The 12,928-nt window shown below is 39.6% G+C and overlaps 1 protein-coding gene across 2 annotated transcripts in view; it reads right to left on the minus strand.

Annotated features, from left to right (window-relative positions):
- pspc1 (paraspeckle component 1) overlaps window positions 1-12,928 on the minus strand; it is a 45,654-nt gene that overhangs the window by 1,653 nt on the left and 31,073 nt on the right. Inside the window, exons 7-8 of one of the 2 annotated variants that reach the window (XM_056458991.1) lie at window positions 2,109-2,166; window positions 998-1,113 (exon numbers count right to left, since the gene is read on the minus strand). In XM_056458991.1, coding sequence (XP_056314966.1) covers window positions 998-1,113; window positions 2,109-2,166 — 174 coding nt within the window. Of the gene's footprint in view, window positions 1-997; window positions 1,138-2,108; window positions 2,167-12,928 lie in introns of both variants that reach the window. The other variant, XM_056458982.1, reaches the window with a different exon arrangement.

A 12,928-nucleotide genomic window follows, 5' to 3' on the forward strand; every position in this document is an offset into this window, starting at 1 on the left:
AATGATAAAATGCACACTGAAAGATCTATTAAATAATACAGCTTGGAACATAAAACTCTTGCTTTAATTTTGTAATCTGCTGCATTAGCTTTTTTTTCTTTCTAGAAACGTTTAGTGAGCATTGCATGTCCTATTGTCATATATGAGCATTATGTCATTTTTTTTAATAAGTACATGAGCACAGTATGTAAATGCATCCCTTTGAACTCACCAAAATGCAAACTTTCTAAATCTTAGCTTTGTTACGTGATATACTAAGAAATATATATATATATATATATATATATATATATATATATATATATATATATATATATATATATATATATATATATACACATATATACATACACACACACACACACACACACACACACACACAGTTGAAGTCGGAATTATTAGCCCCCTTTTAATTTTTTCTTTTTTTTATATTTCCCAAATGATGTTTAACATAGCAAGAAAATTGTCACAGTATGTTTGATCATATTTTTTTCTCTGGAGAAAGTCTTTTTTTGTTTTATTCCAGTTAGAATAAAAGCCGTTTTTAATTTTTTAAATCCATTTTTAGGTTAAAATTATTAGCCACTTAAATTAAACATTTTTTTCGATAGTCTACAGAACAAACCATCATTATACAATAACTTGCTTAATTATCCTAACCTGCCTAGTCAACCTAATTAACTTAGTTAAGCCTTTAAATGTCACAAGTGTGTTGAAAAATATGTAGTAGAATATTATTTACTGTCATCATGACAAAGATAAAATAAATCAGTTATTAGAAATTAGTTTTTAAAACTATTATGTTTAGAAATGTGTTGAAAAAAAATTCTCTCCGTTTAAGAGAAATTGGTGAAAAAAATAAACAGGGTGGCGAAAAATTCAGGGGGGCTAATAATTCTGACTTCAATTGTATATATACATTTCTAAACATAACAGTTTTAATAACTCATTTCTACCAACTAATTTCTATGAAACTGCAATTATTTGAATACATTACCATTACTCCATTATCTGGAATCAGGGGTGTCCCCATTTTCGATGATCCATCAGGCCCCATAGCTCCAAGTCTGCCTCCCATGCCCATCATTTGTGTGGGACCTTGGTTACCACTAACTGCAGTCACAGGGTTAAATGAATCTACATAAGACAACACAGATGGCATTCACACAGTAACTGAAAAATGTAATGAAACTATATCAGAATTTACTAAATAAACAAACAAAGACACATATTTTGGTGGCTTATGAGGATTCTCTTTTGGCATAATGTATTTTATACTGTAAATATAACACTACCCCTAAACCCAGCCCCAGCAGGAAACCTGACTAATTATGATTTTTAAGTGCCTGGCACACGATATGCAAACATAAACCACCTCAACATTGTAATTCCTAGGTCATACCCATGTCATTATAAAAAATTGTGTTCCTGAAATCCACTAAAAAACAGTACAACAATGATGACTAAAACAATTATATTAAAAACAGAACAAATTCAGGTACAATGCGAGAATACATGACCTGAACCACAGCCTAAACAGTTTAACACAAGTGTCTTTTAAAAGTAAAAAACTAATAGCATTGTGTTTATTATATATAGATATTTGACAATATTAATTCTCTGTATTACTCTTTGCACTATTTCCTTTGGGTAATGTTTAATGTTCTTTAAGAGAGGAATAAATCAGCAAGTATCTGGAGTTCCTTTACATTGAATGATTTAACAGTCCTTGTTATTCATCACGGCATGGAAGAAATTATTACCATTATTAATTTAATTCCGACTTACTCCAATAAGCAAAAAAAAAAAAAAAAGTGAAGTAAAAATGTAAACTTATTCGGGTAAATTATAAATGTCCACATAACAGTCAAAAGAACATGAGGACACATTTTCTAGAATTGTTTTCTGAATTTTTCAGAAAAACCCTTGCGAAATACATCACAATCAGTGTATTTAATTATGATGATGATAATACTAAAGAAAATGTGTAAAACAGCATAGACTCCATTTAAATGCACATTCAAGTGATGTACTGGCCCAAACAAATGAAATAATACAAATAAATAAATAAAACAACATTATTAAAACAATTTTCATTACAGTCGTACCTCCTATATTAATGGCTCCACGTGTTCCCATTTCATTCATTCTCATATCCTGTTCTCTCTGAAAGTGAAGGAAATGTTTTTTTTTATTGGTCAACAGAATTTGGGATAACAACTCTGTAAAGAAAAATTTTGATTGGCTTTCAAGCATTGCAATAATGCAGAGTTCATAAAAAGACAATTGCTGTTACAGCATACATTCATTTTCTTTTGACCATATAAAGGTCCAGAAAATAAAAAGATTAAATAAATTTTCTAATTGGGAAATCTGAAATATAAATAACTTATGTAACGTATATTTGTGCAAAAACCAAAATAAATAAAATGCATTTATGACCAGTCTGTCGATATTTAAGTACTAATTTAAATGCTTTCTAAAGAGCTTTTTAGTTTAATTAATCCCAATTTAAATTAATAAGGCAATAAATTCTTACCCAATTTTTATGTGATTAAATCAATCACTTCATTGCTTCAATAATTTGATACAATTTTTTAATCCATACATAAATGTCTTCATATGTGTGTGTGTGCGTGATTTTAAGAAAAAATAGCATGACACTACTGTCTCTTCTCTCTTCCAAAATACACTACCATATCTAGTCTAAACTCCCACTGTCAGTTTATCATTTGTAAACACTCTCAAACATTTAACCACAAGACAAGAAGGCGACTCAATTCAGCAATTATGGATTGTTTTCCATGCTCTCACATTCAAAGCACAACCACCTCTCAAACATCTCATGAACATTATCAACACTGTGTATGTTTCTCAAAGATCAAATATTGTGACTCAGACCGTTGTGTTCTAGAAGTTTTCCTGTGATTTATAGTTTGAAACCTGTCTGATCATGTTCTGTTCTGTTCCTGTGTTTGTTGTGTCATGTGACGTTCCAGTGTGTTGTTCAATGTGCTTTTGTTGTGATCATGTGCTCCTTTGTTCTGTTTTCCCACCACTAGTCAGTTTTATGAGTTTCACCTGTGTTCCTCCCCTGTGTGTTATCAGTTAACCTGCGGTCACACTAGAGTTTGAGCTTGCGAAATTCTGTCGTACGGCGCTGCGAAAAAGGGTGGGATTAAACAAGATGATTAGACATTTAAAAAAGCAAGCGATTGCTCCATATTTTACATTACTGTCCAGAGAGGTAATGTTTTGATCCTCGATTGGTCTCACGCAATCATATGATGCGATTTTGCATATGTCATTGTCTGCGGCCCCCCAGCTCACCCTCAAGCTCCAGGAGGGGAGGTTTCCCTGAGGGCCTGCCTGCTTGCATTACCATTCAGAATGTGTCGCCCGTCGTTATCACCTCAGCTGTGAACTGCGCACCAGCCCTCCGACCCCAAGGCTCTACGTTGGCTTACTCCTTCCTCATCCCCTCCATAGACCATCAGCCCACCAGCTCCGCCAGGCTACCTTGTCCCTCCAACTTTGCCTACGCCTCTGGACTCCACTTCTCTGACTGCTATTCTTTGCTCTGTCCTGCCAGCTGTGTTGAGCTCCTCCCTCCCTCCAGCTACATCTTGGTCCTTTGTCACTCTGGCTCCACCGTGGGCTTCCGGACCCACGTTAGCATCTCGTTTGGGTGAGCAGTCTGCTCCACCATGGCTCTCCGGGACCTCAGCATCACCCTCGCCCTGCGGCTCTCCGTCTCCCCGGGTTCCACCACCAGAGGCGGCTACTCCTCCTTCATAACTCCTACATCCCTCGACTCCACCCTTGGCCATCCTCCTGGCTGTGTCCTGGGTCTTATGGCTCCTGCTCCAGCTCCCTTCCTGGCTTCTCCTCCCTGCCCATGTCCTCCACCCCTCGTTCCCCTGCTCCTCTCCTGGAACCGTCCATCTGTGACTCCACCTTGGCCACTCCCTTCCCCCTCCTGTGTCTTGTTTTTATGTTGAAGACACGTTGTCACGCCTTCAAAAGGGGAGGGGGGTAATGTCACAGTCTGGTGTTTCTGTGTTGTGTCATGTGCTGTGTTCCATGTGCTTGAGTTTGTCACGTGACTCCTTTGTTTTGTTTTCCCGCTCTGTGTTAATTTTCATTAGTTCCACCTGATGTCTCACCCGTTTGTAATCTGTTCAATCTTGTCTTGTGTATTGATACCCCTATATGAGTTTAGTTCTCTGTCTGGTATTATTTTGTCACTTTCTCCTTGTCGTTCCTAAACAGGCCATCTGCAGTGCGAGGCCTATTTCAAATCTTCCATTTATGTCTAAAATGCTAGAAAAGTTGTTTCTGCTCAATTATGCTCCTTTCTGCAGACGAACAATGTTTTTGAAGTGTTTCAGTCAGGTTTCAGAGCTCATCACAGTACAGAAACTGCATTAGTGAAAATAACCAACGATTTACTCTTAGCTGCTGACCAAGGGTGCATCTCCCTATTAGTTTTACTCAATCTTGGTGCGGAATTTGACACCATTGACCACGGTATCCTCATAAATCGCTTAGTCGACAGGTGTCCAGGGACAGGCTCTACAATGGTTTAAGTCATACTTAGCTGACCGTTACAAGTTTGTGAATAATAATGGACAGCCTTCACAAGTCAGCCCAGTAAAGTACGGAGTGCCTCAAGGATCAGTTTTAGGAAACCTTTCACAGATAGCGAATAAGTCGTGTATGTTAAGTACGCAAATGTACGCGGCAATGCTTAATTTGAGCTGGATCTTGCTCCGGGAAATGTCAGATATTCCTATTATGCATTCCGGTATTTATTTTAATTGATCCGGTGTTAACTGGTTAGTCTTGAATACCTGCATGTTTGTTTGTGTGTGTGTATGTGTGTTTGTGTGTGTGCCTCTGCGTGTGTGTGTGACGCAGACAGAGAGAAAGAGAGAGAGAGAAAGAGAGAGAGGGAGAGAGAGAGAGAGTGAGAGAGAGAGAGAATGTGAATGAAGGGCTACTCACACTATGCTATCCAACCATGCCCAGGCCCGTTTCCCAGATCGTTTGAGAAGTGTGAGTGCTCTGAATCGGCTCAGGCATGGTTTACTTGGCTCATTTAAACAACGTGTTGCAAAACGAGAAAATTACTGTTGCGCTGGACTGAAATTAGCAACAAATCACGCCAAACACATATTGCGCCAGGTGTACGATAGGGCCCTCTATCTCTTTGTAGCACTTTAACATAGTGCTCCGTTTGTAGTCGGAGATCCTGACGAGGGATTTCAGGAGCCTGATCGAGACGGTTCGACACACCTGGCCGGCCACGCAGATCATCGTTTCTGGACCGCTTTCTACCTACCCCTGAGGAAATGAAAGGTTCAGTAGACCTCAGCATCACCCTCGCCCTGCGGCTCTCCGTCTCCTCGGGTTCCACCACCAGAGGCGGCTACTCCTCCTTCATAACTCCTACATCCCTTGACTCCACCCTTGGCCATCCTCCTGGCTGTGTCCTGGGTCTTATGGCTCCTGCTCCAGCTCCCTTCCTGGCTTCTCCTCCCTGCCCATGTCCTCCACCCCTCGTTCCCCTGCTCCTCTCCTGGAACCGTCCATCTGTGACTCCCCCTTGGCCACTCCCTTCCCCCTCCTGTGTCTTGTTTTTATGTTGAAGACACGTAGTCGCGCCTTCAAAAGGGGAGGGGGGGGTAATGTCACAGTCTGGTGTTTCTGTGTTGTGTCATGTGCTGTGTTCCATGTGCTTGAGTTTGTCACGTGACTCCTTTGTTTTGTTTTCCCGCTCTGTGATAATTTTCATTAGTTCCACCTGATGTCTCACCCGTTTGTAATCTGTTCAATCTTGTCTTGTGTATTGATACCCCTGTATGAGTTTAGTTCTCTGTATGGTATTATTTTGTCACTTTCTCCTTGTCGTGCCTAAACGTTCCTAAACAGGCCATCTGCAGTGCGAGGCCTATTTCAAATCTTCCATTTATGTCTAAAATGCTAGAAAAAGTTGTTTCTGCTCAATTATGCTCCTTTCTGCAGACGAACAATGTTTTTGAAGTGTTTCAGTCAGGTTTCAGAGCTCATCACAGTACAGAAACTGCATTAGTGAAAATAACCAACGATTTACTCTTAGCTGCTGCTAAGGGTGCATCTCGCTATAAGTTTTCCTCGATCTTTGTGCGGAATTTGTCACCATTGACCACGGTATCCTCATGAATCGCTTAAAGTCTACAGGTGTCCAGGGACAGGCTCTACAATGGTTTAAGTCATACTTAGCTGACCGTTACCAGTTTGTGAATATTAATGGACAGCCTTCACAAGTCAGCCCAGTAAAGTACGGAGTGCCTCAAGGATCAGTTTTAGGCCCTTTGCTGTTTACAATATACATGCTACCCCTGGGAGACATTATAAGAAGACATGGGATCAGCTTTCACTGCTATGCAGATGATACTCAATTCAATTCAATTCAATTCACCTATATTTGTATAGCGCTTATACAATGTAGATTGTGTCAAAGCAGCTTCACATAAAAGGTCACAGTAAATAGGAACAGCGTAGTTCAGTTTGTAGTGTTTAAGTTCAGTTCGCGTTTAAGTTCAGTTCGCGTTCAGTACTCAATTATATATTTCAACGAAACCCAGAGATGTATAGTAACAAAGTAGAACTACTTTACTACTGTACTTAAGTACTAAAAGGCAGGTTCTGTACTTTACTGGAGTATTGTTTTTTTCTCCAACTTCCACTTTTACTTAAGTACATATTTTCGATGAGTTTAATACTTTTACTCCGATAGATTTTTTTATGAGCTGCATCGTTACTCGTTACTAGAGGTGTCAAAATGGTCGATATCGGTTCAGTAATAGATCATAACGGGTTATTACGTACTGACGTCATTTATCACCTATGTGTGGTGTCGCAATACTATGGCGAAGGACGGAGCCGCGAGGGCGAGTGAAGCCGGCACAGCACACGAGCCGCTATTTCACTACTACAGAGAAATGTTGTGAGACTCTATCTCTGCCTCTCTCACTTTGGACATTTGACCCGCTGGCCTGTTTGTGAGGTAACTTTTCATCTCCTCTTGGCTGTTAAAGCGATACTTGTGGATCCAGACATAGGCGTGTATGAGGTGCAAGTTTTCTCCACTGTGTCTATCATAGATTACCTGTGATAACCGCGTATTATACATACATAGACTGTAGCCGCGGCTGTTCTTCCCGCCATCAGTGAACAACGCTTTCATTTCTAAAGCCGATAGCAGCCCTTTCTGTTGAAAAGGTGAAGACAATAACCAATCAAAGGGGTGTAAGACCTCGCTTGTCAGCGTTTAAAAAGCAGGCGGGAGAATATTTACATTAGTTTATTTGCTATAAATGCTCATGCTGTCTTCTGTGCATGAGTTTTGTTTGATACATTCAGAAAGAGTGTTTTCTTTGAGCGGGTCAAATTAAGGGTACAGTTCATATATCTTACTGCTGTATTAAAGGACACAATTGTATTACAAGTAACCATTTAACTGTCACACCAAGAAAAAAAACCAATAGAATTTTTTTATTTATTGCATTTCTTAACTCCTAATGTCGCTAGTTAACACAATCAATACATTTTCCCCCAACACATCCCATAATTTCTAAAATATCAGCCTCTACCAAATGGTTGAGATGTTGGTTTATGGTAAAAGTACCAGAATGAATAAATATACTATAAAAATATGAAGTTTAAGACCAATTTAATTAAAACATAATCAAAATGAAACATTTTTTAATACTAAATCATAGCCATAAGCCATAAAATATTTCAGATTTTCATTTAACACAGTAATATACACGTTTTCTTTTTTTTACAATAAAATCAAAATCAAGTGAATTAGAACGTTCGTTTACAGCGTTTACAACCAGTAATTTGTGCTCCGAAAATGGGTTTCAATAGCGTTTTGAGTGGACTATGGACTGTTTTTGAGACACACAACTTTGAAAGGTGTGTGTTAAAGCTGTTATAATCTGTCAGATCTGTGGTTCAAGCGTGAGAGAAAAACAGTATTGTAAGTCATGTTTCTTTTCGTTCTGCTTAATGACGTGCCCCCAAAAAAGAGATTTAAAATAAACAAAACAATATGATGTCTTTTGACTGCATTCTTTAATAACTACATTACACAATACTTGTACTTTTACTTTCAGTACTTGAGTAGTAAATTTTGAAATAAACTACTTGCAATACTTAAGTACAAAAAATGTTGAATACTTTAGTACTTCCACTTATGGCCCGTTTCCACTGAGTGGTACGGTACGGTTCGGTTTGGTACGCTTTTATAGCCGTTTCCACTGTCAAAAAGCGTACCAAACACGAGAAAGGGTACCAAAAGGCGGAGCCACACGCGCAGCTGAACGCTATTGGTTTACAGAGATACGTCATTCGCTTACGCAACAAGCCAGAATTAAAACAAAAAACCCGCCATGTTTGAAATACACAGCGAGAGATTTTAGCGGAATTATAAATACATATAATAACGAGCCATGGTCGATCTGGGCGCAAACAAACCTTGTCGTCGTCTTGATAAACAGCCATAAAGCCATGGAGTAGAGTAGATTTACCCTGTGCCGCGTAGTTTTTTACGAGGCAGTCTGAGGCGCGAGCGGTTTCGCTTTCTTCATTGCGCTCGCGCGCGTCTAACATTATATCTGAAATAACAAACTTCTTGAGCTGATGATAATAACCTGCGCTTGATTATTGACGTGCTTTTGAAACCCGATCCTGTCAGACACTGACAAGCGCGAGAGTGAAGCGCGGAAAAAACAAAGGAGGAGCCGGGAAAAAAGGAGCATGTTATTTTTTCAGCAAACGTGAACAAAATGCCATGTATAACTATTATTGTTATTATCACCTTTTGGACTAATATGAACTCATAATGATGGAATTACTGTCTAACAGAGGCTACATGTGCTGCTGAAGATTATAGTCACAGATGAGAGGTTTACACTGACTGTAGGCTATATATTTTGTTGTTTTTGAACCTAAATACCGGCGAAATGTCTGTTGTGTGTGTTCTTCTGTAGTTGATAACATATCGGAGACTGTAAGGGGCTGTATGTGTTTATACATGTTCATTTATTTATTTAATATAATTACAGACGTTACAGTAGGCTGTTTCGCACTGTCATTGATCTGCAGTTATAATCAACTCATGTTCATTGAAAAGTTAGTAATAAACATTTATACACAAGTATTTATGTGTGTAAAGCATCTGTTTTGTGAGAAGCACTTCTCATATGATATGCAAGTGACCCGTACAGCTTTATTGTAGACATTTCCTCCAGCGAAAATGACGTCGACTGAAACTTTGTCATACACCACGCCCACCAAAAGGGTACCCTTGTTAGTGGAAACGCAAGCCTGATAAAGGTGACCCGTACCAAACCGAACCGTACCGTACCGTACCAGTCAGTGGAAACGAGCCATTAAGTATGGTGCTTAAAGAGCACTTTTACTTCTACTCAAGTCACTTTTTGATAGAGTACTTGTACTTTTACTTAAGTCTGGGTCTCTAGTACTTTATATATCTCTGACTAAACCTGACGAGATGTCTAAACTGTCCAAGCTAACTGAGTGTATTAAAGATGTTAAAGACTGGATGACCCACAATTATCTTCTCTTAAACTCAGACAAAACAGAATTATTATTTATTGGCCCTAAATCCTGTACACAGCATATCTCACAACTCGACCTACAATTAGAGGGATACAAAGTTAGCGTTTGCTCTACTATAATAGATCTCGGTGTCATATTAGATAGCAATTTAACTTTTAAAAATCATATATCCTATGTCACAAAAACTGCTTTCTTTCATCTGAGAAATATTGCTAAGTTACGAAGTATGCTATCCATCTCAGATGCAGAAAAGCTAGTCCATGCTTTTATGACTTCTAGGCTGGACTACTGTAATGCACTGTTTGCTGGCTGCCCAGCATCCTCTATTAACAAACTTCAATTAGTACAAAATGCAGCTGCCAGAGTTCTTACCAGGTCTAGAAAATTTGATCACATCACCCCAATTTTATCCTCCTTACACTGGCTGCCTGTTAAGTTTCGTATTGAATTAAAAATATTGCTTCTTACCTACAAAGCTTTAAATAATCTAGCTCCTGTTCATCTAACCAACCTTGTCTCGCGTCAATCCAACTTGCTCTTTAAGATCTCAAAACTCAGGGCTTCTGGTAGTACCTAGAATAGCAAAGTCGAGTAAAGGAGGTCGAGCCTTCTCATTTATAGCTCCTAAACTCTGGAATAGCCTTCCAGATAACGTCCGAGGCTCAGACACACTCTCCCAATTCAAAACTGGACAAAGACTTATCTGTTTAGTAAAGCATACACTCAGTGCACCACTTAGCGGGTTTCCACACAGGTTTCTGCATCTTGTTTATATACACTATGAATAGCAGCTACGTTAATTATTCTCTTTATTCTCCATTTCCCCCTGGGATACTCTTGCCGAGGCCCTCAGACTATGCAGAGTCACTGATTTGATCCAAGACCAACGACGAGAGGATCCCAAGGTTTCCATATCCTGGACCAGGGCGTATCCTGTGCAGCTACTGTGGTGGTCATGGAGGAGTGGAGAACATGAGACTGATTCCTGTGACGCTCAAGGGACAGACGAGTCTTCGCTGAGGCCAGCTTAAAGCCTCCGCCGCTGAGACTGCAGCTCTGCACAAGACGTTTGGCCAGCGGAGAAATTAAAATGATCGTGCCCAACTGAGTCTGGTTTCTCTCAAGGTTTTTTTTCTTCACTTTTGTCAATTAGTGAAGTTTTTTTTCACTCTCCGCTGTCGCTACTGGCTTGCATGGTTCGGGATCTGTGGAGCTGCGCATCGTTGGATTTGCTCTTCAGTGTTTGGACTCTCAGTAGTGAATTTTAAACCACATTGAACTGAGCTAAACTGAACTGAACCTAAACACTAAAAACTGAACTACACTGTTCCAATTTACCATGACCTTTTATGTGAAGCTGCTTTGACACAATCTACATTGTAAAAGCGCTATACAAATAAAGGTGAATTGAATTGAATACCAAAAAGCTAGCCAGATACATTCTGTGCTGGTGTTCAAAGACATTCCAAAGAAAAACTGCCACCATCTTTGAAACACACACACCAAAAGACACACACTATTGAAATGTAACCTATGCATTCTCTCCCTTAATTTTCTTCTAATTCTTACACTTGTATATGACCTTTTCAAGGCATTAGACAAACTAAGAATGCATGAATTATGTTTTAAGTATTTCTAAAAACAACATGTTTGGTATCATTCTGCTCCTTCCATAATCCTACAGATAACGAGACAGGACGTACGATGATACTGTAAACTGTAAAGTTTGCCTGTCTGCCTTGGAACAGCCTCAAAACCAGAGAGAGGAATAAAGAAAGCTTCCCACGCAACTTTTCTTCTCACGCCATTGGTCAGTCAGTAAAAAATAGATGTGACCAATAGTTAAAATCCATTCACACCCCCGATATCTTTACAGAAGACTTCCTCTTCCAAGCATCAGAGAAAACTCGCACAACAAGAAAGAGAGCCCTGCAGAAGCAGGTATTAGTCATACATTTTTAAGCTGTGCCCTTTTATCAAAAATACTTATGGTGGGGGAAACTGAGTGAAATTTGTCATTCTTTCATCTAGATCAGTGGTCGGGAACCTATGGCTCGCGAGCCACAAGTGGCTCTTTGACTAAAATACATGGCTCTCCTGTTGTCTCCCTTAAAAAGTACTCCCTCTCAGTAAAAAAAAAAAATATAACTGTCAGATAACTAGAAATCAGTTTCCTATTAAAAATACAATTATAGTTCCCCTCGTTATTGTATTTTTTTTTTGAGAAAGAAGAATAAAAACTGAACGTTTCGAACAATGCGTGTGTGCGGCGCTGTGAATAAACTTCAGTTTTTAAGGTAACTGCGCGCACGTAAATTCAAACAACAATGAGGTCTGGTGATGATGGCAAAAAGAAAATAATCCTGAGGAACATCGAAAGTTTCAAAATGAGTGGAAAGAAACATTTGCTTTTGTGAAAGCTCTGGTGCTCTGCTCTGTCTGATTCGAACAAAACGCATTTCCTCTCGTAAAAATAATCCAAAGTTAAGAGACATTTTGAAACCCATCATGCAGTTTGTACGGCAAAGTACCAGCTGAGCGAAAGCCGAAAGAAGGCGTGTGAGCTCCAGCATAAAGTGTAAACCGGACAAAAACAGCAGGGGCAGGAAAGGAGTTTGGACAGGGGCATCTTGGAGTTTGAATGCTGCAAGTTCTGCTTGCCTCGTTGGAGATCGCGAGGCAAAGAAAACCTTTCACAGATAGCGAATAAGTCGTGTATGTTAAGTACGCAAATGTATGCGGCAATGCTTAATTTGAGCTGGATCTTGCTCCGGGAAATGTCAGATATTCCTATTTTGCATTTCGGTATTTATTTTAACTGATCCGGTATTAACTGGTGAGTCTTGAATACCTGCATGTTTGTTTGTGTGTGTGTGTGTGTGGGTGTGTGTGTGTGTGTGTGTGTGTGTGTGTGTGTGTGCATGCCTGTGCGTGTGTGTGACGCAGACACAGAGAGAGAGAGAGAGAGAGAGAGAAAGAGAGAGAGAGAGTGAGAGAGAGAGAGAGAGAATGTGAATGAGGGCCTACTCACACTATGCTATCCAACTGTGCCCAGGCCCGTTTCCCGGATCGTTTGAGAAGTGTGAGTGCTCTGAATCGGGCTCAGGCACGGTTCACTTGGCTCATTTAAACAACATGTTGCAAAACGAGAAAATTACTGTTGCGCTGGTCTGAAAATAGCAACAAATCACGCCAAACACGCCTTGCGCCAGGTGTACGATAGGGCCCTCTATCTCTTTGTAGCACTTTCACATAGTGCTCCGTTTGTAGTCGGAGATCCTGACAAGGGATTTCA

The sequence above is a fragment of the Danio aesculapii genome, chromosome 1 (assembly GCF_903798145.1).
Source record: "Danio aesculapii chromosome 1, fDanAes4.1, whole genome shotgun sequence".
In the NCBI taxonomy this organism is placed as follows: Eukaryota; Metazoa; Chordata; class Actinopteri; order Cypriniformes; family Danionidae; genus Danio; species Danio aesculapii.